Source organism: Quercus lobata, chromosome 2 (assembly GCF_001633185.2).
Source record: "Quercus lobata isolate SW786 chromosome 2, ValleyOak3.0 Primary Assembly, whole genome shotgun sequence".
Classification (NCBI taxonomy): Eukaryota; Viridiplantae; Streptophyta; class Magnoliopsida; order Fagales; family Fagaceae; genus Quercus; species Quercus lobata.
Window position 1 is genome coordinate 71,803,518 of NC_044905.1, and position 23,635 is coordinate 71,827,152.

The 23,635-nt window shown below is 34.1% G+C and overlaps 3 protein-coding genes across 5 annotated transcripts; 2 read left to right on the forward strand and 1 right to left on the reverse strand.

The window, feature by feature from the left end:
• The first annotated feature begins 1,588 nt into the window (after positions 1-1,588).
• LOC115976463 (ribulose-phosphate 3-epimerase, cytoplasmic isoform) lies at positions 1,589-6,324 on the forward strand. Of its 2 annotated transcripts, XM_031097756.1 has the most exons (8): positions 1,589-1,959; positions 2,050-2,054; positions 3,281-3,343; positions 3,450-3,556; positions 3,666-3,763; positions 4,406-4,498; positions 4,583-4,624; positions 5,992-6,324. In XM_031097756.1, the coding sequence occupies exons 1-8, from the start codon at positions 1,843-1,845 to the stop codon at positions 6,145-6,147; spliced, it is 681 nt and encodes a 226-aa protein (XP_030953616.1). In that variant the 5' UTR covers positions 1,589-1,842; the 3' UTR covers positions 6,148-6,324. The 2 variants fall into 2 exon arrangements, with proteins under 2 accessions (XP_030953616.1, XP_030953617.1); XM_031097757.1 differs by lacking the exons at positions 1,589-1,959; positions 2,050-2,054 and adding an exon at positions 2,061-2,165 and having other exon boundaries at positions 5,992-6,280.
• Positions 6,325-10,812: 4,488 nt separating this feature from the next.
• On the forward strand, positions 10,813-13,026 carry LOC115978234 (protein LYK2). Its single transcript, XM_031100253.1, has one exon. The coding sequence runs from the start codon at positions 10,839-10,841 to the stop codon at positions 12,891-12,893; it is 2,055 nt and encodes a 684-aa protein (XP_030956113.1). The 5' UTR covers positions 10,813-10,838; the 3' UTR covers positions 12,894-13,026.
• A 4,543-nt stretch (positions 13,027-17,569) lies between these two features.
• LOC115978232 (calcium-binding protein CML38-like) lies at positions 17,570-19,660 on the reverse strand. 2 transcript variants are annotated; one of them, XM_031100250.1, is made up of 2 exons: positions 19,244-19,660; positions 17,570-18,232 (listed from the first exon to the last, which is right to left on the reverse strand). In XM_031100250.1, exon 2 carries the CDS (start codon positions 18,229-18,231, stop codon positions 17,809-17,811), a length of 423 nt encoding a protein of 140 aa, XP_030956110.1. In that variant the 5' UTR covers position 18,232; positions 19,244-19,660; the 3' UTR covers positions 17,570-17,808. The 2 variants fall into 2 exon arrangements, with proteins under 2 accessions (XP_030956110.1, XP_030956111.1); XM_031100251.1 differs by lacking the exon at positions 19,244-19,660 and adding an exon at positions 18,396-18,687.
• Between the last annotated feature and the right edge of the window lie 3,975 nt (positions 19,661-23,635).

The following is a 23,635-nucleotide window of genomic DNA, read 5'->3' on the forward strand; positions in this document are numbered from 1 at the left end:
CAAATTATGGAGCAAAATTTAATTTTATTGGCATAAAAAAAACTAAGGGTGTTCCCAAATTTTTTTTGAAGGGTAGACAAATAATTTTTTTTAAATAATTATGTACAAAAAAAAAAAAAATTCAGGCCAGGGTGGTCCTGGGAGATGTATACATGTATATCCTTCCATCTTGGTTAAGGTGGTAAACATCTCCACTCTGTAGGGGGAGTTGGGCTTAGGTGTTTTAAGTGTTGTCACTGTAGTTTAGGTTTAGGTTCCTTTTGCTTCTTAATTTTTTTCTCATAAGTTGGATTGATGCAAGAAGTATAATCTATGTAAGTTACTAAGTTGTATTTAAAAAAAAAAAATGTTTTTCCAAAATTAATTTTTGAGTTTGAATTTGTTTTCTTTTTCAATTTTGGTCTTTAATGTTGTTGAGGATTTTATAGGATGTAATTTTGGTTCAATATAATCCCTTAAGTCCATTAAAAAGAGGCTCTAGGAATGGAATAATAAGATGGTTCTCCAAGCTTGGCAGTGATTCCAACTTCAAATACCCTTATGGTTTCGTTTGAGAGTTCATAAGGGAGTGAAATGAAATGATCATAAGGGAATGGAGAGAAGTGGAATGAAATGGAATAGAATGAGATGTATTTAAGCAAGGGAATGGAATTGAGTAACCTTATTTGGATGTTTTAAAATAAAGGAATGGAAATGAATGGAAAAGAATGAAAATGAATGGAATATAAGTAACCTTATTTGGAAGTAACATAAAGGGAAAATAATGAAATTATTTTATGACAATATTACTATTAGGCTCCTATTTTAAAATAAAGGGTTGAATATATAGGGGTATTTTGGGAGTTTTAGTAAAAAATTCATTAAATCCAATTTCATTCCTCCTAATTTCGGGAGGAATGAAAATTTAAGATTTTAAGGGAATAGAGACGAATGAGGGTTCTCTTTTACCTATTCCATTCTCTCCATTAAAACTCTCACACAAGGAAATGAAAAGTCCACTTTCTCCATTAAAACTCCTAAACAAGGGGAGAGAAGAATATTTTAAAATTATTCTTTTCATTCCTTTCCATTTCATTCCAATCCCTCCTTCCAAATGAGGGTTTAGGTAGATCTTAGGTGGTGAGATCTTTATTTAATGTGAATAAATGCCATAATGTGAAATCTTGATTTTTTGGTGTAACTTCCAATTTGGTTTTAAGGAAACCAGAAAGGAAGAATATTATTAATTTTTTTTTCGGAGATGTTAATGGATACTTTAAGGGCATTGATTTAAAAATTATTTTAAGAAATTTTTTATGTTAAAAAAAAAATTAATTATTTTGATAGTTATTTATATTTTTTATAAAAGTGGTATCAAAATTTTTTTTAAAATAATTTATTAATAATTGCTTAAAGACATCTGTTAATAAAACCTATTTTTTTTTAAATAAAGAATAATACTTGTTTGGTGGGTAGTTACGTAAGCAACCAAGGGCCATGGGCCGTAAGGTCGAAACCCCCCCCCACCACCCCCAAAAAAAAAAAAAAAAAAAAGAGAAAAAGAAAAACACCTGGAAAACGACACCGCTTTATATACAAGTCCGACCAAACCCTTTTGGACAAACACGCTAAAAAAACAATCAATTGCGTTCTTAAAACAGCGTTATGGTTTCGCAGGTACAAGGCAGCCTCTTTTGAATTTGGGAAAACGAAAGGAAAGTTAGTTTGAAATCAAAGTCACGCGTTCTCGAATATTCGTTTAACGACAAAGAACATCAGACAGAAGAAGTGAAAAACCTCCTCCGATCCCCTCACACTCCTCTGTTTCTCTCTCATCGCCGTACCAGGTTGCCGAATCCTGAAATGGGTGTAGCGGCGAAAATAGCACCGTCGATGCTATCATCGGACTTCGCCAATTTGGCTTCCGAGGCTAAGCGTATGCTCAGTCTAGGCGCCGATTGGCTCCACATGGACATCATGGTACTTTTACTACCATGTTTATCAATCAAACACGTATCACTATACTTTGAAATTTTGTTACTTTAACTGATTTCTAGTTTGCTTTTGCAGGATGGGTAGGTTTGGCTGCTTTTCTCATACCCTGTTATGCTTGCAATCGAATTCGCTTCATCCTACTTTTCAGTTTGGAATTGCGTTTCTTTTATTTTGATTATTTCTATTTTAAGGTACTGATTATGATGAGAGGATATAAATGTAAATAAGTTAGAAATAAGGATAAATGTATATTATATGATTCCCAATGTTCTGGACATTCATTTCAATTGTTGTTATAATCTCAACCAATAAAACTGGCTATATTCCAATGGATGGTTAGGATTTTTGTGTGTTACATAACCCCCCAAATGTATTAGATACCATAGAAGGACCTGAGGTGTTTGTTTTAGTTAGAGAGAGTTCAAATAGATTTTTTTTCTTCTTATAAATAGAAAAGAGTGTTCTTAAGTGCATGTGTCTTAAATATTGATACAATGATTCCGAAGTAGTCGATTTCCTTCGAAATGTTATTCTGTTTTCCAATGAGCTCAAGTTCAAATGGTGCCTCCACCCTTTGAAAGAGCAAAGTAGAGTTGTGTTCAAGACCCATCAAGTGTGTAAGTTGCCAATAATTTGTTAAAAAAATTTTAGTAATAAATTATTGGGTGTGCTTAAATAACTGTTTGTATGCAATAGTCTTTTTGTAAAATAAAAGGTATGGTTATCATTTATCAATGAAAAAGAAGTGTCGACTTTGGTGGCTGTAATTGTGAATTATGTGAATGCTATATTGTAAATTGTAGGGAGAATGGGGGTTCTCTACATGCTGAAATCAAGAGGGTATTGGATTTTGAGAAAGACAGAGATGTAACATGGGATAGGATTGTGGCTCAGGGCATTAAGAAGTTCCTTTAGCAAAATTATGAGTTTAGGTCATTTTTGTTTTAAATTTTCAATAAACAGTGCGAATTTTGGGTGGGCACTTGGCCTTTTTTAACAGCGAAGGAGCTGTCTGGCCTGATTGAAGGAAGATAGTTCCAAGTGGTTTCACTTCCTGTCAATATGCATTTCTTGGATTTCAGTATTGTTAGTGCTAACTTCGGATTAAGGCTTTGTTGTAGTTATTGTAGTGCTAACTTGCACGGTTAAATCAAATTGTGCTAACTGGAAGTTGTTACAAATGATGATTGCATACTTGCTGATAAGACACAGGAAATGATGTTTATTAATATTCTCTAGTCATTTCCTATTTGGAACTGGTGAATTGCTCAACATTATTATTATTTAAGTTTTTTTGCTCTTGCAGGCACTTCGTCCCAAATCTAACCATTGGTGCTCCAGTCATTGAAAGTTTGAGAAAACACACAACGTAAAACTTCTTTTAGCCTTCACTTTAAATCTTTTTAACATCAAATTTTCTTGGCCACTGGTTTACTAGTATAACTAGGTGAGGTGTGGATTTTCATTTCTTACAGTGCCTATCTTGATTGCCACCTCATGGTCACAAATCCTCTTGATTATGTTGATCCTATGGGAAAAGCTGGTGCTTCTGGTTTTACATTTCATGTTGAGGTCTCCAAAGGTGGGTTTTAACGTCTGCCATGTTGTTACCTTCCTTTCTCCCCCCCCCTCCCCGTGTCTTTTTCTATTTAGTTATTTTCTTTAAAGGAGTCTTATGGTACTTTTTGCAGAAAATTGGCAAGAACTAGTCCAGAAAATTAAGGCAAAGGGCATGAGGCCTGGGGTGGCATTAAAACCTGGGACGCCTATTGAAGAAGTTTATCCACTGGTATGCCTTCCTGTGATTTTCATGCTCTCAGATTGTGTAGCTGGATTTTATATTGTTTGGAATAATCTAAACACAACCACATCCGACCTTACCTTAACCAAATGATATAAGGTTTCCTAATATTTTGTCTATATTGAATATTAGTAACATATTTATTTAGAGGATTTCAAAATTGATAAGACGTTTAGAGTTTGTTTGGTAACTGTTTTTTCTCCTTATTTTCTGTTTTCAAAAACATTTTTCTATTTTTGAAACTAAAAAACTTGTTTGGCAACTCAAAATGGATAGAAAACAAAAAATGTTCTCAAAACCCAATTTGTGAAGGAAATTAAAAACATGCAAAAGGTTGTTTTCAATTTCTAATTTTCAAAAGTCAATGAAAATACGCATTTAATTTAATGAATCTGTCTCATTTAATGAGTTAGCATTAGAGTTCAAATCCTAGTAACAACATATTTTAGTATTTTCTATTTGTTTTCTTCAAAAAACTAATTTTTTAATTTCAACTAACTAAACATGTTTTTTATTTCAAAAATACAAGAAAATTGTTTTTTCTTTATATTGCCAAAAACAAGTTTTTGAAAATAGAAAACAAATATTGTTACCAAACATAACCTTAACTTTTTTTCCCTTAACCCACAGGTTGAAGGCGAATATCCTGTGGAAATGGTCCTTGTAATGACTGTAGAACCTGGATTTGGCGGACAAAAGTTCATGCCAGAGACTATGGAAAAGGTTCAGTTACATTTTTTTAGTTCCTCTTGTGACTAGCATCTCTTGTTCATTCCCATGACTCTCTCTCTGGTTTTCTTTATCCAGGTTCGGGTGCTAAGAAAGAAGTACCCATCACTTGATATAGAGGTGAGTCAATCTCTTACTTTTGATTTATAACTTCTTGCTAGCAAATCGTGAATTTTTCATCTTCTTGGATTTATTGGTAATTTCTTGTTTCAGTTTACTGTTTTGTGGTAATGTTATTGTCATGTTGCATATTTTGTTGTCCATGTTGGGCTGTTAAGTAGCAGCATATTCATAAAATAAGTGTAGTGGAAATGAGAATGTTAAGATGAATAAGTGGAAATACACGAAAAGATAAGATTTGAAATGAATAAATTCGCTTAAAGATAAGGGTAGCTTGTAGCCCCTGCTAATGAATAGATGAGGGAGAGTCACTTAAGATGGTTCGGTCGTGTTCAAAGGAGAGTGATTAATGCACCAGTAAGAAAGAGCGAGTTGATCCAAGTTGAGGGAATGAAAAAAGGTAGAGGAAGACCAAAAATCATATTAGTACAAGTAATAAAAAGGACATGACAATTAAGGAAGTAACAAAGAGTATGACTATAGATAGAGTAGAATGGAGGAATAGAATACATATGGCTGACCCTAAATAACTTGTTGAGGATCCATAGCTGACTGTTGTGTATTGTGTTGTCTATTTGTTCAGCATAGCAACTAAATCCTGTTCTACTGACGAATGTTGGGTAATGCTAGAAACTTCGAAATTTTATAATTTTGGGAGCATTTTTTTGAAACTTTTATAGACATTCTGGTAGTACTGGACACATTATTTTCCTGTGGATTACATTTTTAAACAGTTTCCTAGATGTTATGTTTGGTTCATTCTTAAAAATGGTTTTAGCCTTCTATATGTTTCTCTAGATTTCACTCTGTAGCTGTCTTGCATTACTTGTGGGTTCCTTAGTGAATTTTAAATCTTCCATCTCCTTTTTTTCACTTCTTTTTTTAATTGATTCCATCCCACCTCCTGTTTTCCATATATGTAAGTCACTTGGATTTAACCCCAAGGGGTTGGCTTAATGATTTTTCCTAAGGCCTCATGAGATCTATGTGGTTTTGGGTTCAAAACCTCTAGTCAACATTTTGAGGCTACCCAAGGGATTATTTGCTCAAATTACTTGTTTTGTGGGACAGGGAACTACACACATTTAGGGGAATGGTCAGGTACTTAGAGATCTCTGGACACCTTCATTACATTTTTTTTTTTTCAAAAACCCTTGGATTTTGGAAGATAAAAAATGGCTCTATCATAGGAAAAAGTATCTTATGAGATGGTCTCATGAAATCTCTCTCTTACAGTCACAGCATGTGTGGGTCCCACATACTCTAGAGAGTGGTCTCTTGAGACACCCTCTCCTATTATAGAAAAGCATTGGTCTCTGTGCATGTGGGAAGCGACAACTAATTGAAAAATATGCTTTATTTTGCAGGTTGATGGTGGTTTAGGGCCTTCGACCATTGATGTGGCAGCTTCAGCAGGGGCAAACTGCATTGTTGCAGGAAGTTCTGTATTTGGAGCTTCTGAGCCAGGCCAAGTAATATCCCTCCTGAGGAAGAGTGTACAGGGAGCCCAGCAAAACAATTGACATGGTACAAGCCAAATACATCATGATTGGATTGTATTAAACTTATTTACTGTGTGTACATTACCTATCTGTTTGATGAATTAAAATTGCAAGGCCTGTACTTTCTAAAGTGTAATAAGCGACACTTGCAAACATTTTGGAAATAAATTTATAGGACAATACCATTTATTTCATTTACAGCTTTTGTCTTCAGCCTTCAAGTACCATCACTCTAATAAATTGTTCTGGCACATGATGACTTTGTCACTGCTCAACTAAACGGGACTTCTGTAAAACAGATAATGAATCACTGGCTTTATGATTCCTTTGTACATCTTTAGCCTTGTTTTTTAGCTCCCATCTTATCCTGTTACCTATATGGATCCTACTCTAGCTAGCACCTGGCAGATATGGTTTACCTGTTTAGTTAAGATGATTTCACTTGCTGGATGCTATCAAATGTATTTGCCTTCATGGCAAGCCATTTTCCCTTTACATTAGTATCTGCCTATATCTTGAAGAAATAGATACTAATCATTATCAGACGCATTTTTCCTTAGCTGTATTGGATTCTGTCTCTAGTTCTTTGATGTGTTTAGTAGTATTGTCTTCCCGAATTGTAGTACCAGTTGGGTTTATGTTGCCTCTGTTTGCTCTAATCTCTGGGTTGTGCTTTGTCTTAAACGGTTAAACCTGTCGGGGTGTGCCATTTTGTTGTAACGCTATATCAATTTGGTTTGTTGGCTCAATTCAAAATTTCTGATTTACCCAAAAAATGAGTTGTTTTGGAGTGACAAAAATAAGCTTAACATGTATCCCAATTATTTTGCTGAACTTCTCTCCCTAACGTGGACCCGACGCATGATATTGTCACTAGGCAAGATATTGTCACTTGCTATATATTATTCTGATTAGAATCTGCCAGATTATTTCCTTGTCACAGAAGGAACAAATTGCTAGATTATAAATGTCACTGTCTCATACAAATGAGGGAAAATTTAATTATTCGAATTGACATGTTTGTTTCCCCTATTATAGATTAGCTTTTGTTTGAATGCAACAGAAGCTTTATACAGGCTTTAGAGCACCTGGATGATTGACCTCATATGCACCCTTAAACATGAGTTTGCATTGTACCTTGTTTGCTGCTTCTTTCTTGACAGATTCATTCTTTAACATTCTCAATTTGTCAATAATTGAATAATCTTGCAAATTTTCGAAACTGGTGCAAATGTATCTTGGTTTAAGACAACTCTTACCCAATTTGTCTAATGTCTACCACAACAGCACGTTTTTTTTTTTTCCTTTTCCTGAGGCATGACCTAGAACACTATGGTTTTAAAATCCCATTTTTTGAAGCGCAGAAACAGGATTATGTTCCACACCATGTCAATTTTTTCTTGAGCATATGCATAGGAATATGCGACCTACAAGATTGTGGCACATCACATGCATGGAAGTTTATAACTTCTTTAAATGGATGGATCTTGATCTGATGTTTCTTACCTGGATCTGTCCAAATCTTACTCTTTTTCCTTTCCTCTTTGAATATATGCTATTAGTTTAACACCAAATAATATATTCCTTTGCTTTGCTTCTGCCCCAAGTGTCGCATTGCCTTCGATGGATCACTGGATCTAGATGTTTTGAGAGGAATGAGGATTGGTCACGTGGTACACTATTTCTAGTTTTCCATGCTTTGGCTCCAATCATAAGAGATTTTTTGGAGCATCCTCGACATGAGAAAAATATATTCATGTCTTAGCAAAGGCATGCTCCAAACTCCAAAAATAGTGTTTGTAAAAGTTAGAAAAAAAATGTCTGGTAACTAACATAGGTGGTTAGCATGTGTTATCACGTGCATGTAATCCAAGATTCAAGACTTATTTTAAAGATAGATTCACAAGGGCAAAAATACCATTGATGCAAGATAGAGGAGGAATTAATGGTTACAACTTACAAGTGATGTGATAAGTCCCGTGGTAATGACATTATTTGAATTGTCTACTGTCTGTGGACTGTGGTACAAATCCTGCCTCACCCTTCCTATTATCTACTTATAAAAAAACAGAAATATTTTCCCTTTTGTCATTATTTTTATCCACTGAATTTTAATGGACTCATCTCATTCTTGGATTATTATCTTCCACTTTCGGTTCATTGGTACTGGATCCTAATGCTGGTTTCGTTTTCAGAAAAATGCTTTTACTTTCGGTCAAGGGATGCTACAAATTACAATCATTCTTTCTCCTCTTTGAGATTTCTTTTAGAGACTTGCATAAAGGAAAATATTTTAGTAATTTCCTTTAAGGGAGAGAATTTTTGGTACTTGTGCTATAGGGAAAGAAAAATCTAGTGAATCCTCCAATCTTTTGGCCAGAATGAACTACTGACTCCTAAAATGATGGTACCCACTTTCGTCAAACTTTCTGGTTTGCTTAAAAACTCAAAAGGCCACTGTTCTTCTGTTTTAATATTTATTTGATTAATTACTGTTTTTTTATATACTAAAAATCAACTTAGAACTTTACTTTTAGCACAAATCTCAAGGAATTTTTCTAATTGAAAGAGTCCCATGCCTTCTTTGTCACCTTTCTTATACATAATGTACTGGTTTCATGTATTAAACCCATAATTTTATAATTGTTGCAATCTAGTTATATTAGGTAGTAGTTGAAAGATATGATAGAAAGATAAAGGTAATCCCTTGGACGAATGACATGTGAATTGAAGTTGTGTTGTGTGGGTACAATTGACTGTAGCTGGTACTTTTAAAAGTTATTGGTGCTTGTCAACTTAGGATATTCATGGCCAGTGTGACCTATCAATCCCTAGCCTTTCTTTTATGCCCCAACTTTGCCATGCATTAGGTCTCTTCAACTGTGTATGGCCATTGTCCATATCTTTTCGCACTTATCTACATTTTCCAAAATCTACATCATATCTATCCATACTGCTTGACAAATCAGCAATTCTTGCTTTCTTCCTTTGCCTTTTGGGTTAAAAAAAGAAAAAGCATATAACCACGAACTTTTGTGCCACAATTTTGTTATAATCCTGATGTAGTAGACTGTAAGTGGTGAAGAAAAAAATAATGAATTCAAGTAAAAGTAATATAAAACCAATAACAATTTGTGATATAAGATAGTTGTGAAAAAAGAATGTGATAAAGAATATTGACGTAAAGTTATTATTTCTTGTACATGACATCTATAGGTGCATAAAATTGTATGTACGTGAAAGCACTATGCCCTCATATGATTGGACCTTAGAATACAACTGACATATGTTCTTTCATGCTCATATTGTCTGAGAGGAATCGATTGCCCCATGAATGCGAGAAATTATTCTTTACAGCACATCTCTCTCACATAAGCGTGAATTTTATGTGCGAAAACTTATACGTAAACTAAACCCAGTCTTTATATAAGTAGAAGGTATAATACCTTGGATATACTTAATAATTTCATGGTAAATAGAACAGAGTTGTCATGGATTATTTTTCTGACTTGTGCATAAGCTCTTTCATAAGATGAAGGGATTCTGGTCATGGAATCATGAGTTGCATGGACAACTAGGCCGAGTTATTTATAAGGAATGTGAGAATGATGTAAGCAGATCTGAAGCTCTTACTGCTATCTGCAATATCCTGAACGAGGGTACTTTCTTTGATCTTCTAAAGGTACAATGACGCACTAAATCTGAAAGTTGAAATTGTGGTGGTTAGAAGCATCATCGAGGTGGATTCTTACTTTCTCCATTTATTAAAAAAAAAAAAAAAAGTGCCCATTTTACTTGTTCCTATTATGCCTAAATCAGGCAAAATGTTTGTCATATGCCAAATGAATGGTATCTGTAAACAGATAAGGTTTATATACCAAATTACTGTGGTTTTACCATTCCATGCCCACATGAGAGCCATAAAATATAAACAAAATTTTGGAAATCTACTTGGAACTCTAGAATCTAGATTACCACAGTTTGCTTAGACTCCTAACCTCCAGCATGAAGTTAGTTCTTGCTAGACAAATACTTTAAATAAAAATGCATGTATGTGAACACAACTTTTGTGCCTCAACCTTAACATGTGTGATTGTGACTCATGGAAAAAAGGTGGAGAGTCTATATGAAAATGATAATTTACCAATTGCAGTCGCACTCTTACATATTATCCAGTTATGATAAATGGCGTGACCTTAAAACAATTGAATGCTCTTACATTAAAACCAGAGCAATATTTTATGATATGCACGTGATATCTGCATGTGTACCATTTGCATCTATGAGACATATGCCAATGAACTACAGTATGTCGGTACACCAAATTCAATATGTTGAGATAAGTCTAATCACGCTTTGGAATGGACTAGCTATAACACATGTTGATGCATGTAAGATAGGATTTGAGCCCAATGAGTCTTCTGACGTAAATTAAGAGTGGTGATAATGATTACTGGCAAAGAAACCTTGGGATAGATAGCCAACCCTTTGAGAATGAAATAAAGCCCAAGATAAAGGGGGTTAACCAAACAGCTGGAATTTGAGTAAAAATATAAGACAACTTTGTAAAACCCAAGAACCCTGTCCAGGAACAAATTTGAGAAATACTCTTATTTTTAACTCCATTTCTGTATGGATCCAAAATATTCATTTTCTTGGAATTAGAAAGCTCTTTATTTTTAATCGTCCTTTCTTTGAAGAAGTACATAGGCATGGCTCTAATCAGTAAGCTCCACTTGAGAGTTTTAGTCTTATTCATTTGGCTATTTGTCTCTGCACTTGGACAGAACCTGCTAAGTTGTGACATTACATCTCCAGATGCTTCTGGCTACCACTGCAATATTGGAAATGCCTCACAGGTTCAGTGTGAGACATTTGTAATTCTTCGCACCAATTCCTACTTCTCATCTCTTTCCAACCTGAGCTTTTACTTGGGCATCAGTCGTTTCGTGATTGCAGAAGCTAATAAATTTTCTGCAGAGACAGAATACCTTCCAAAAGATCAGTCTTTGTTGATTCCAATTGATTGTAAGTGCAAAGGTGGTTTCTTTCAGGCTGAAGTAACAAAAACAACCACAAAGGGAGAGAGCTTTTATGGTATTGCTGAATCTTTGGAGGGCTTGACAACCTGCAAAGCCATCCAAGAGAAGAACCCTGGAGTGTCACCATGGAGTCTTGGTGATAAAGTTCAGTTACTGATCCCATTGAGATGTGCCTGTCCTTCTTCATCTGAAGCAAGTCCAAAGACGAGGCTATTGCTGTCTTATCCGGTAATTGCAGGTGATACAATTTATAACTTGGCCATTAAGTTCAATACTACTCCAGAAGCTATTATATTTGCAAACAACAAATCTTTACAGACCTTTAGACCTCAAAGCCTAATACCTCTTACATCTCTTCTGATTCCAATCAATGGTGAGCCAGAGCCTGTTCTTGGTCCTCTTGCAAAACCTCGAGAACCCAATTTACATTTTCCAGCAACTAGCATCCCAGTAATTAGTCCCCACAAGAAAAAGTCCAAAATGAGGAAGATTGTTTTATATATTGCACTCAGTGGGGTTGTAGTTTGTGTGAGCATTGGTATTGCAGTAGCCTTTGTGGTGATCCAACAGAAAAAGAAGAAGAAACAGAGTTCCTGCAAGGGAGTAGTAGATGTGGAGTTGCAACAGCTTAGTCTCAGTGTAAGAACCACAAGTGATAAGAAAGTCTCATTTGAGGGGTCTCAGGATCCTCTAGATGGTAGGACCGTAGATGCTACATCACGTAAGATGCTAATCGAGACTTATACTGTTGAGGAACTGAGAAAAGCAACTGAAGACTTCAATTCAAGTAATCAGATTGAGGGATCTGTGTATCATGGTCGTCTCAATGGGAAGAACCTGGCAATAAAGCAAACGCAACCAGATACAATCTCAAAGATTGAGCTTGGACTCTTCCATGATGCAATTCACAATCACCCCAACATACTTAGGCTACTGGGGACATGTTGGAGTGAGGGTCCTGATTCTGATTCGTTTTTGGTCTTTGAGTATGCCAAAAATGGGTCCTTGAAAGATTGGCTTCACGGTGGTTTGGCAATGAAAAACCAATTCATTGCTTCTTGTTATTGTTTCTTGACATGGAGTCAGCGGCTGAGAATCTGTCTTGACATAGCCATGGCCTTACACTACATGCACCACGTAATGAACCCGAGCTATGTTCACAGAAATGTTAAGAGTCGGAACATTTTCTTAGACGAAGACTTCAATGCCAAAATTGGGAACTTTGGCATGGCAAGTTGCATTGAAGAAGATATTGGAGACCCTCAATTTTATTCAACCAATCCAGCCTCTTGGAGTCTAGGCTATTTGGCCCCTGAATATGTTCACCAAGGTGTAATTTCTCCAAGCATTGATATTTTTGCTTATGGGGTGGTTTTACTAGAGGTTTTATCAGGTCAAACGCCAATAACAAGGCCAGATGATAAGGGAGAAGGGAGTATATGGCTCTCAGAGAAAATCAAGTGCATATTGCAGTCAGAAGATGCAGATGAGCTAAGGGAATGGATGGACAATGCATTGGGAGAGAATTATTCATTTGAAGCAGCTGTGACATTGGCCAATCTTGCAAGAGCTTGTGTAGAAGAAGACCCTTCTTTGAGACCAAGTGCTGGAGAAGCTGTGGAAAAATTATCAAGATTGGTGGAAGAATTACCAGAAGGAGAGAATATGTTAATGTGTGAAAGCTCTTCCAAGCCTTTAGTAAAGGCATCAGCAAACCATATGTGAATAATCATCATCCAGTGAAGTTAGTCCAACCAATTTAAAACCAGTTACTCTACTCCTAGTGTTTTGTTTAAATGTTTTTACTTTTAAGGTTTGAGACCACTTGACAAGGTCAGTGGAATCCTGTATATATGTCATTAAGAAACTCAATTCGAAACAAAAAGTGCAGGTTTCTACCCTGTATTCTCTGTTTCGAAAATAATAAATTGCTGTTATTCTATAAATTTAATCTAATCTGCCACATGTTTGAAAAGCTACAAAGATCACTCAGGGGTGCGTTTTGTTTAACATAATTTGCTTGTGATGCTTCTTCGTAGCAAGCGCTGTGTTGACTATTTCAGTCAAAAAGGTTTAGGAAATCTTATTGTAAAGAAAAATTTTCAGGTGCTCTTCCTGGCACAGCTCACGTCCATTGGATTACCAAATAAGTTAGAATCCTCAGGAATTGTTTAAGTCAAACAGAGTTGATTAATCTGTGTACTTGTTTATCCAACTCTTTTTTTGACCGACTTGTTTATCCAACTCTTAAAAGTAAGGAGAACAGACAAAGAACAAAAGAGGAAAGATTAGGGGATTGAGGGTCATTGCACCACGTTGAAGGGTTGAGATTAAAAGCATTTTTGATCTCAGCCCTTGGATCCCCAAAAAAATAAAAATAAAATTAACCTTTTAACCTTTACCTTTTTACATCTTTACTTTTTTTTAACCTTCCTCCCTTAATGTGAGCGGTTTTGCTTAATTAGAACATCCATAATAATGGAGTTAAAAATTTAGTTATTTGGTACTATAAAAAATTATTTTATCTATTTTATTTACACACATACTACAGCAGTGGATCTATTTTAGTTTTTAACACAATAAAATAATATAAACATCACAATAAAATAATATATATCCACTACACACAACCATCACAGCCACACACACAACCGGGCAGGGAATAATTTTTTTTAGCTCTAAGCTACAGTGCACATCCATAGATAGACGTGCACTGTAGCAATGAAGCTCAAAAAAATAGGTTTAGCTCCACTGTTGTATGAGTTTTTTTTTTTTTTTTTTTTTTTTTTTTTTTTTTTGTGCGTGTGTGTGTGTGTGTGTGTTGGTGGAGTTAAAATAGCTTTTTAGCTCTACTACTACAAGTGCTCTTACACCGAATCTTAATTCAAGATTCAGAATAATATATATAACAAAATGATGTACAATCACATTGTACACTTTACCTTACTAGCTTATTTATTAAAGAACAAAACTCTATAAAGCTCTATCTTATTTGATTAAGGATATAGTTTGGATACAAATTTGGTTATAGTTAATGGCTACAACTATCACTAAACAAATTAACATGACTACATATTCTGAAAATCTAACTATTAGATTCGATATTTTTAATGTTTTTAATATGCATGTCAAATTTTATGTCAATTGGATTTTATTTACTATTTGAATCATAAATTTATTTTTTATGCATAATTTTAGCCAAAAAACTTGATATTTAAATATTTGATTGATGACATAACTATTAATCTCTAATCTTCTGAAAATTTTGCAAATATAGAAGATATAAGAAGCAAATGTAATCTAATTTGTAGATTTGTCAAAATCAAATTCAATAAAAAGATATTGAGTAGAGTTGTAGCCATTAACTACAACAAAGTCTGTAACCAAATTTTGTCATTTTATGAATGTTTCTCTTTATTAGAGATGTATTAGCCTAATAGTATAGATCCAATCCCAATCCTACTTTATGTACAAGCCAAGTAATATACTTGTCCTACAAGTCTATTAACCATAACTACTAACTAGTATTGTTATTAGTTTTGGTTTTAATCTACTATATATATCCATATTGAGTTAATTGTAACACATATCCCAACATTAGAGTGTTTGTAACACATAACCTAACAAACTCTATTAGTTGTAACATATAACCTAACATAATAGGTTAATTGTAACACATAACCTAACATAATAGTGTTTGTATTATGTTAATAGTGTTTGTAACACTAGAGTTTGTTAGGTTTTAACCTACTAGTGTTTGAAGGCAAGCCAATAGAGTTTGTACTGTATTAGGAGTATGTTTTTAAGTTTGATTTATTTAATTTAATTTATTGAAAAGAGTATTCCAACACTAACTACGAAACATTTATTTGAGGTAGGAGTCCTAAATTCTATCATGTCACCTGATTTGTCAAAAAACAGATCCAAAAGAGGTTCATTCCAACCGGGTAAATTCGTATTTCAAATTTTTGATAATTTTATTTATTTATTTAAAAAATAGAAATTTTGTATAACTTTGTTTGGGCAATTTTGGAAACTTATATCTTTCAATGATGTTTTCTTAAAAAATGTTGGGTTTTCTAAATAACACTAACAAGTTAGGACAGAATGAGTACATCATTAACAACGATAAGACTATTCCTTAAACTTCGATTGTAAACTCCCAACCATCAAGATTCATCACCTAACGTCCCCTTGACACCATTCATCCTTATCAGTAGTTAGTTCGAACCCCGCATTGCATGATTGTTGATCTATTAGATAAGTCAAACTATGTTGTCTCTGGTGGGTTGTCCTCGAACCATACGAAAGCAAAGCAGAGAAAGAGATTTAAAATTACAAACTTGCCATGCCTTAGTACTAAAACGAACTTAAAAATGACTCAATATAGTCTAATAATCAATGTTATCTGATACAAGTTGATATTCTCATTGATATGAAACATTAGAGAAATTATTCACTACTACATGATGACTCCCTCATAGGTGTGAATATTTTCTATCATAAGGTTCTCTATGGTTATTTGGTACTAGTATTGAAAATATTGACCATACTTATCACTACAAAATAGAATTTAGAATGTTAGTTAATATGCTAAAAGAATCGATCAAGATTGATTAGAAATTCCTAAATTTCAAGAGTATTATAGTTAATGCTCTGATTATTTTGAAGTAATATATTTTTTGAAAAATGCTTTCTCAATTTTTAAGTGTTTGTTTGCAAGTAAAATGTGGTTAAACTGTCAAATATTTTTCTTTAACCGTAAAATCCTTTATAGAAAGTTGTAAAACATTTTACCTTTAAAATTTTGGTAAAACATTTTACAAAAACACATAGTGGCTTCATTCGCCCCATTTGGTGGCTAGGTCATATATCAAGTGGGCTAGGCAACCGGTGTCGGTAGTTTGGTGGTTGGAGTTACCACTCGGGTGACCAATGCTAGGGTCTGATGGCCAAAGCTACCACTCCAGCAATTAGGTGGCCGAAGCCACCGCTTTGACAATCGATATTGGTAGTTTGGTCATCGGAGATATTGTTCTAGTGACCGGTGTTGGAGGTTTGATAACCAAAGCCGCAATTTCTGTAGCTAGAGACACAGTTCTAGCCACCAGTGCTGACGATCTAGTCACCGATGACATTGCTCCAGCAGTGATCAATGGAGCCACTGTTTGGGCTGCCAATTCTAATGGTTTGGTTACTGGACCTCTGACACAACGGCTCCAGCGACAACTGAGCCACTAGTTTTGGTAGTTTGCTTGAAAACTTTTACTTGTCATACCAAATATTTTATTGAAAGTGTTTTACATGTAAAATTTTTTACTTGTAAAATATTTTACTTCAAAATAAACAAAGTGCTAGTGGCATAACTTTTCTTTTTTTTTCATTAGGAAAACCAAGGTTCGAATCTCCCTTTCCTATTGTGTTAACTATCAAATTAAAAAAAAAAAATCAAATAAAATTTGCTAGGTTCTAAATATTTAGGATTAAATGTTTAGTTTTCAAATATTTGTATGTTGGCAAACCGGGAACAAAAACATGTCTAGATTAAGTGTTAAACATTGCTTAAGTTTGTTCAAGTCAGTTTCAAGAACTGTCAAGCTGTAGAAAGAAGAAGCAAGCTATTGTGAAGTTTGACCGATTGAAAATCATGTTCTGCAGAATTTTAAGTCAAGGCCAAGCCCACGAAAATGCTTAAGGTTTCAGTCCAACACTACTAGGTATAAAAGGAAAACCCTAATTACATTTTACAAGTCCTTAGAATTCTTGTGAGTTACTTTTGTGAGATTTGTGAGGTTTTTGTACCTTTTAACTCAACAAGCATTTGTCGGAACAAGAGATCTACAATTAAGAACTGGTGAAAACAAGTTGCTGCATAAAGATCTATTACTGATGGTGATCAGAAACTTTTGAGTAGGATCTCAAAGTCACAAACTTGGGAGTTTGTGTTCAGCAAATCCAAGATAGAAGAGTTCGTGGAGTCGGAGCTACACATGATCGTGTTAATAAGTTTTACAAAAGGTAGCTTTAGATTTAGCGTTTAAATCTATTGTAATCTTCCATTCTATCATAATTGATTTGTTTACCTTGAGAATAATTATGTTAAATCATCTCCAGGTTTTTACCTTGAAATTGTTGGTATCATTGATTTTCCTAGGTAATCATATTATTGTCTTCTTTAATTTTTTGTACTAAGTAATATATTTGCATGTGTTTAACCTAGATCTCATAATTAACCTAAGTAACTACTTAACTAATTCATTAGGTTAAACTAATTTGGGTTTAAGGGGTCTAAACATAAACAAACAAAATCAATAAACATGGAGAGATATTTATATTCTAGAAAATTCTAGAAGATACAAAATTAAAAATAACTACTAATTCTAATAATTAACAAGCGGCTGCATAATAATCAATGAACAAGGATTTTTTTTTAATAAAAAAAGAATCTGAATATAAAGATTTTTACTAGATATGAAAATGGAAGAGAAACTAGGCCCTAACCATTTATATCTTTGGCTAAACGAATTATGAAATCTTTGAAATAGATATAGGCCCTGCCTCATTACAAAAGAATTATTGTGGGTCAGCCCACAACGTAGCTATTAATCTAGATTATTATACAACGAAGTTAAAAGAAGAATCATGACATCATGACCCTAAATTCATCAAAATTGAGGACCCCATCACCATTGAGATCAAATTGAGAAATCATCACCTTACAGTCATCGATAGTTCTGGACTCACCCAGTCTACTAAGCATCTTCTTAAGGCTCTTGGGTGTAATACATCCACTACCATCCATTTCATACATCTTAAATGTTTCTTTCAAATCCTTCACTTTCTCTTCCTCTTCCCCTCCTTCAAGAAACCTCACGAAGTCCTCAAAACCCAACAACCCATCTCCATCTGAGTCCAGCAACTCCACCACCGCCTCCGCCTCCGCTAGCAAAAGCTCCCCACCTATTGCCTCAACACATTGCTGCAGCTCCGAGGGTGATATCTTTGAATCTCCATTGTCATCAAAGTGATTGAACACACGCTCATATTGTGTCAGTTTGTCCATACTGCTGTTATGGAAGTTTATGTTATAGCCTATTTTACTTTAAAAAAAAAATATGTACTCAAACCAAATTAGCTATAAAACTAAAAATACAAAACTAAACCAAGCAAATATACAAGGGTTTGGCTAGCACTTATATTTACCGCAAAAGAACTAAAAAAACTAACCCAAAAACGCTATAAGAAAATAGACAAGGGTGACGCTTATATATGCCCTTAATTAGCCAAGGGTAAGAACTAAGAACTTGGTATTGCTTTACGAAGAAATATTCGGAAAGTGAGCTTCTTTGAAAGTAGAAAAGTGAACTTTTTTCTCGTGAAAAATAAAAAATGAATCTGAACCTGTTTCTGGTACGGAATGCGTGATTTAAATAGATGCTACGATGCCGCGTGCCGTAGTTGACCAACTAACTTGTAAGACCGGGAATTTTCAACTGAACTTGCAAGGTGATTTCGTAATTACGACGATGTGAAGACCGTGGACCTGTAATTGTCTCACGTCATGGAGCACGACTGAGCTCTTTTCTTTGAGATTGTTCCAAAATTTTCAGTAAAGCTCTTGCCCAAATTCATAAAAGTGATACTACAAGAACTTTCTCTATCTTATCTAATGACAAATGTAACTATTAGAAAAATTAAGACAGAATGGCCCAAACCAGTTGTAAACTCATGTTTTTGTAGAACAAATAATTTAATCTCAAGTTGGTATTTTTATGTAGTACATAAATCCTAGCCGTCAGCATAGTACTCAAGCGCTTTTTAGTAAATAAATTCTACCTTGTGTTTAGCCGCGGTTGTAGTGTTTTCACACTCTGCATTGGATTCATTGTAAATTCAATTTTGACCACAAAAAAAGTATTTTATTTAAAATGATACTACGTTATCTGTATTAAAATTCAATAATTAAATAAAAGATATGCATTTGACATATCTTACACTTATTAAATTTTAATAATGTGACATAGTATAATTTGATATCAAATTATATACAATATCTGGCCCCAAAAAAAACTCACCGTCTCCATTTTCTTGGGCTGCTTCAACTCCACTGAGAACAACACTATTCTTTCTCCATCAGGCATCAAGACACAGCAGGGCGGGCCGCCTCCCATCGATCAGTCACCATGCATCCACCAAACCATGCCGGTTCAACAACCGTCCAATTCACGTGGTGCTCACAATAGCGACCCAGCCGACCCAGCCGAGTCAACTCACGTGGTGCTCTCAAGCTCTAGATTTGCGACATCCAATAAGTCGACCACCACCATCAAATCAAAAGTTGATGTACCGAATATCTGTATCCACGCTGTTTATGGGTTTGAGATCCAAAAAACTAATGACTCAAGTCTCAAGGGTTGTTAGTCATGTGATTACTAATGACTCATTGGGTTCAAAAGCTTAGACGAGGCAGTCACTCTTGGTCGGAGGCAATTCACAACCCAAACGGAGTCCGATGGAATTGCTTCCAAAAAAATAAAAAATAAAAAATAATAATAAAAGGAAGGCTCTGTAGACCTTCCAGTGCTCCTTCACCAAAATGCAAAGTGGGACACAAGTGGGCCAGCCCACTTGTTTTTTGTATGTTCAAATTTTGGACCTTCGTCTCAAAAAAGAAAAAAAAAAGAAGCCAATGTGGAATTTCAATATGTTGCTATATTAGCCCTATCCATGTCAAGTAATGACATAGGAACCTATGTCAGCCAGATGTTAGCTTTGTCATCAATGCCATATTAATGATACAAAACCTTCTAATGTCAATGGAGTAGCGTTGGTGTCATATTAAGCTATACATTTAAGACATTTTAAACTAAAGTTTTCACTATTAATTTACTAGTCACCTTAGAAATCAGATTAGTAGCCCTAGGGTTGTTTTTCCTATTTAAGATCTTTTTAACCTCCCAATACAATTTAGTTTTCTCATTAATAAAATTTTATAGGGTTTTTCTCCTATATTTTCAACCGGATTTAGGAATTCTTCATGTTGATTCAAGGGTTTATAACTTAAAGCAAACGTGTATTTTTTCTTGTGGCTTTTTGCCTGTATTAGATTCGAACTCTACTTATACCAAAAAAAAAAAAAAAAAAACTAATCACTGTCTTATCTTGCGATGATGAAAAACAATTATCATGGAACAAATTACATAATATCTAAAAAAATAATACAAAAATTCCAAACACAAAACCCTTTCTTCTTTAGTTTTGTTGGTTTTGATTTTTTTCCCCTTGTGGGTGGCTTTGAATCACCACAAACACAAGTATGATGGATTGGACTTGGACCCCATGCAGCCACGCCCAACAACTATGCATGGGGCATGATGATGAAGAGTCGCCCCAAAGTCCACAATTGAGAATGAGCTAGAAGGCATTGTGCGAAAGGAATCAAGTCATAAGAAGAAATACCGGCTTTGATGTTCTAGAAGGTAGATATCCAACAACCGTCAAAACTACCTCAACCATATGAACCAATATGAATTACGTACCAAAAAAGAAGTGGCATGGACGGAGTTTCGGACAAAAAAGCATCTTCCCCTAATTCGATTTTTCATTGACTTCTGAAATTTTGTGGTATATAAACAATATGGAGTGCTTTTTAACTAGAATTCCACGTTTTTGAAGCCACTTCAATACTGCACTTTGGCCATGTTTTTCAAGTCAAACCGGCAATCATGACGATATAAAATCATATATAAAATAAATTATTTTACAATATATTTACTAATTATTGTTGTTGTCAATTTTTATTGCGGTTCTCATCTGAATTTATAGTTAACATTAATTTTTCATTTATTAATATCTATTTAATACATTAATAGTTTGTAAAATAATTTATATATTTAACATTTTTATAAAAGATTTTTGCCAAGTTTTGTTAACAAATATTAATATAAAGGGTTGTTAGGTAAGTGAGAGTGCATTATAAAGGTTTCTTTTTATAAAAAAAGGAAAGTATTATAAAGGGTTGTTAGGTAACTGAGTGTATCCCCAATTCCCACATATGTTCCTTGACCAATGAGTCTCACATTTGTTGAGGAGAGGCAGATTAATTTATTTTTATTTTTTATTTTAGTAAAAATTTAGAACTTTATTGAATAAACTTCAAGATATTACATCAGCTGTCAAAACAGCAACAAAAGTTAAAGGTAAGTGCTCCAACCAAACAGAAACATCTTTATAGATGTCACTAGATGAGAAGCTAACATAAAAGCAACATTAATATTATTGGAAGCTCTACAAACAAAATCCAAAGTACAAGAACGAGCATGTTATAATTTTTCTAGAATGTCCTCTAACAAATTACAAATGACCAAATGTTAGTTGTTGGATTTCTCCCAATCCCATCCTTCAAAACTTTGACAGAACAAAACGCAGTACCAAACTTTGACAGAACCATGCTCATCTTCAATCACAGCACCAAACAAACGCAGTGAATATATCCTTGCATGGCAAATTAAAATTTTATTCATATTGATCAGAACTGGGCCATGCAACTTATTTGTGTTGAACTGGCCCAACTAGCATTATAATAGACTAGAAATAGTGGGCCATTATATTGGGTTAGAGATGAGATAAATGTTTTTTTTTTATAAAAAGCCCTTTAACTTATAAATAATTATATATACTAGTCAATAATCCATATAATGCATGGTAAATTTTTATAAAATACAATATTTTCTCTGTTTTATTTTTTAAAATATATTTAATTTGATAATTATGATAGTTATTAATATAATTATTTCATGATTGTATTTATATATAAATTATTAATTTGTGGCAAATATTCTATTAGAATTTATAGACATATAAAGTTTTATAGGAATTCCTTATAAAATTTTAAACTCAATTAATATATATCATCATGGAAAAATGTGGGCTTTCAAAAACTTACGAGTCAATATTAGAAAAAGTCAACAAAAAGTTAAAATTTTTTGTTTTATATATATGGTGATAATCTTGAAATAGTAAACTAGTATTAGTTGATACTGAAATATTTCGTTTCTTACTAAACCATAATGGCCTTGTATTGACAACTTTGCTCCAAGCATAAAATATTATCATCAATGGGATTTTTTGCAACGTTATTGGTGCCATCAACTCCTCGTTCGCACAAGGAGACTGGAATATAAAAGGCTACATCCACTTGGGCTTATCTAGCTTTCAAGTTTGGATTGCTTCCCAAAGTCCTTGGGTTGCAAATACAGCGGCCCGGGTCTTACAAAATGGGCTTCTACTGTCATCATCTATGGGCCTCTTGTCCTCCTATCTATACTAGCTCTTTTTTCTCTTTTACTGTGCAACGGTGCGATTAATACCTTTTAACGTATTCCTCTTTTTTTGAAAAGTCAGTTCAGAGTTCAGGACTCTTGAGGATTTTCTCTCTGAATTCCCTCTAGCTGAGGTACACTCACCGTTCTCTTTGTGAATCCACTTATGGGTCCTTCATTTCTCAGCTTAAATTTAACCACTTTACTTAGCTTCCTTTTACTTGTGCTGCTTTTGAATTTGAAATTTGTGGGTTATACTTGGTCCTCCAATTCAATTATGTATCTCAAACAGCTAAGCTTCTGGGTTTATATATTGCTACCAAACTTTGAACTTTAGTGTTGCCAAGCCTATTCTAAAATGAATTTAATGGAAGCCTTTTTTTTTTTTTTTTTTTTCCTTTTGGGTGTGTGGCTGGCTAGTGGTTAGATATTACATTAATATGAAGATGGGTTTTGATTTAGGTCTTCAGCACTAGGCTGAGGAGGCTTTATCTGCTTGGAAAGGGAGCAATCACCAATGGAAGAAGAATAATAGGGGATGTAGTTTGAAGTAGAGGTTTTTTTTGCTGTGTGTACAGTATGCACTATGCACTACCTTACCGTATGATTTTGCCGTCTGGATTCGAGTGGAGAAAATAATGTTGTGCCATATCAGGGTTGAAGCCTTTTTTTTTTTTTTTTTTTTTTTTGGTGTGGGGGGGGGGGGTGTTTTAATGCACAATTGGTAAGGTAGTTCAAACAATAATTTTCAGTATTTAAACACTGAAAATTGTAGGCCAATAAAAAAAAAATCATGTTTGGCAAGAGATTTCATTTGGAAGGGTTTGAGTTACGTTTCTCATTTTATAGTGTTTAAATACTTAATTTAGAGAACTCCTTTTACTAGTTTTCAATTTACAAATAACATTACTTAATAACACTTTTGTAAATATATAGAAAAGTATGAGATTCACTTGATAAGATTTAACATAACTACAACTCTCTTTCTTTCACGTTCACACCTCATCTTTTTTTTTTTCCCCCCTTTTTTTTTCTCTCTTTTCCCCCCTTCTCTAATAAATATTAATAAAATAATTGTACCTGTCAGAAAGTTACAACTTAAAAAAAAAAAAAAAAAGTACATACACATACCATATATACAATTAT

Excerpts from the sequence above, each read along its gene's own strand:
- LOC115978232 (XM_031100250.1), bottom strand. The coding sequence starts at position 18,231 with ATGGACAAACTGACACAATATGAGCGTGTGTTCAATCACTTTGATGAC.
- LOC115978234 (XM_031100253.1), top strand. The coding sequence starts at position 10,839 with ATGGCTCTAATCAGTAAGCTCCACTTGAGAGTTTTAGTCTTATTCATT.
- LOC115976463 (XM_031097756.1), top strand. The coding sequence starts at position 1,843 with ATGGGTGTAGCGGCGAAAATAGCACCGTCGATGCTATCATCGGACTTC. Across the intron at positions 3,557-3,665 it reads TCATGTTGAGGTCTCCAAAG|AAAATTGGCAAGAACTAGTC; the intron begins GTGGGTTTTAAC and ends TACTTTTTGCAG. Across the intron at positions 3,764-4,405 it reads TTGAAGAAGTTTATCCACTG|GTTGAAGGCGAATATCCTGT; the intron begins GTATGCCTTCCT and ends CTTAACCCACAG.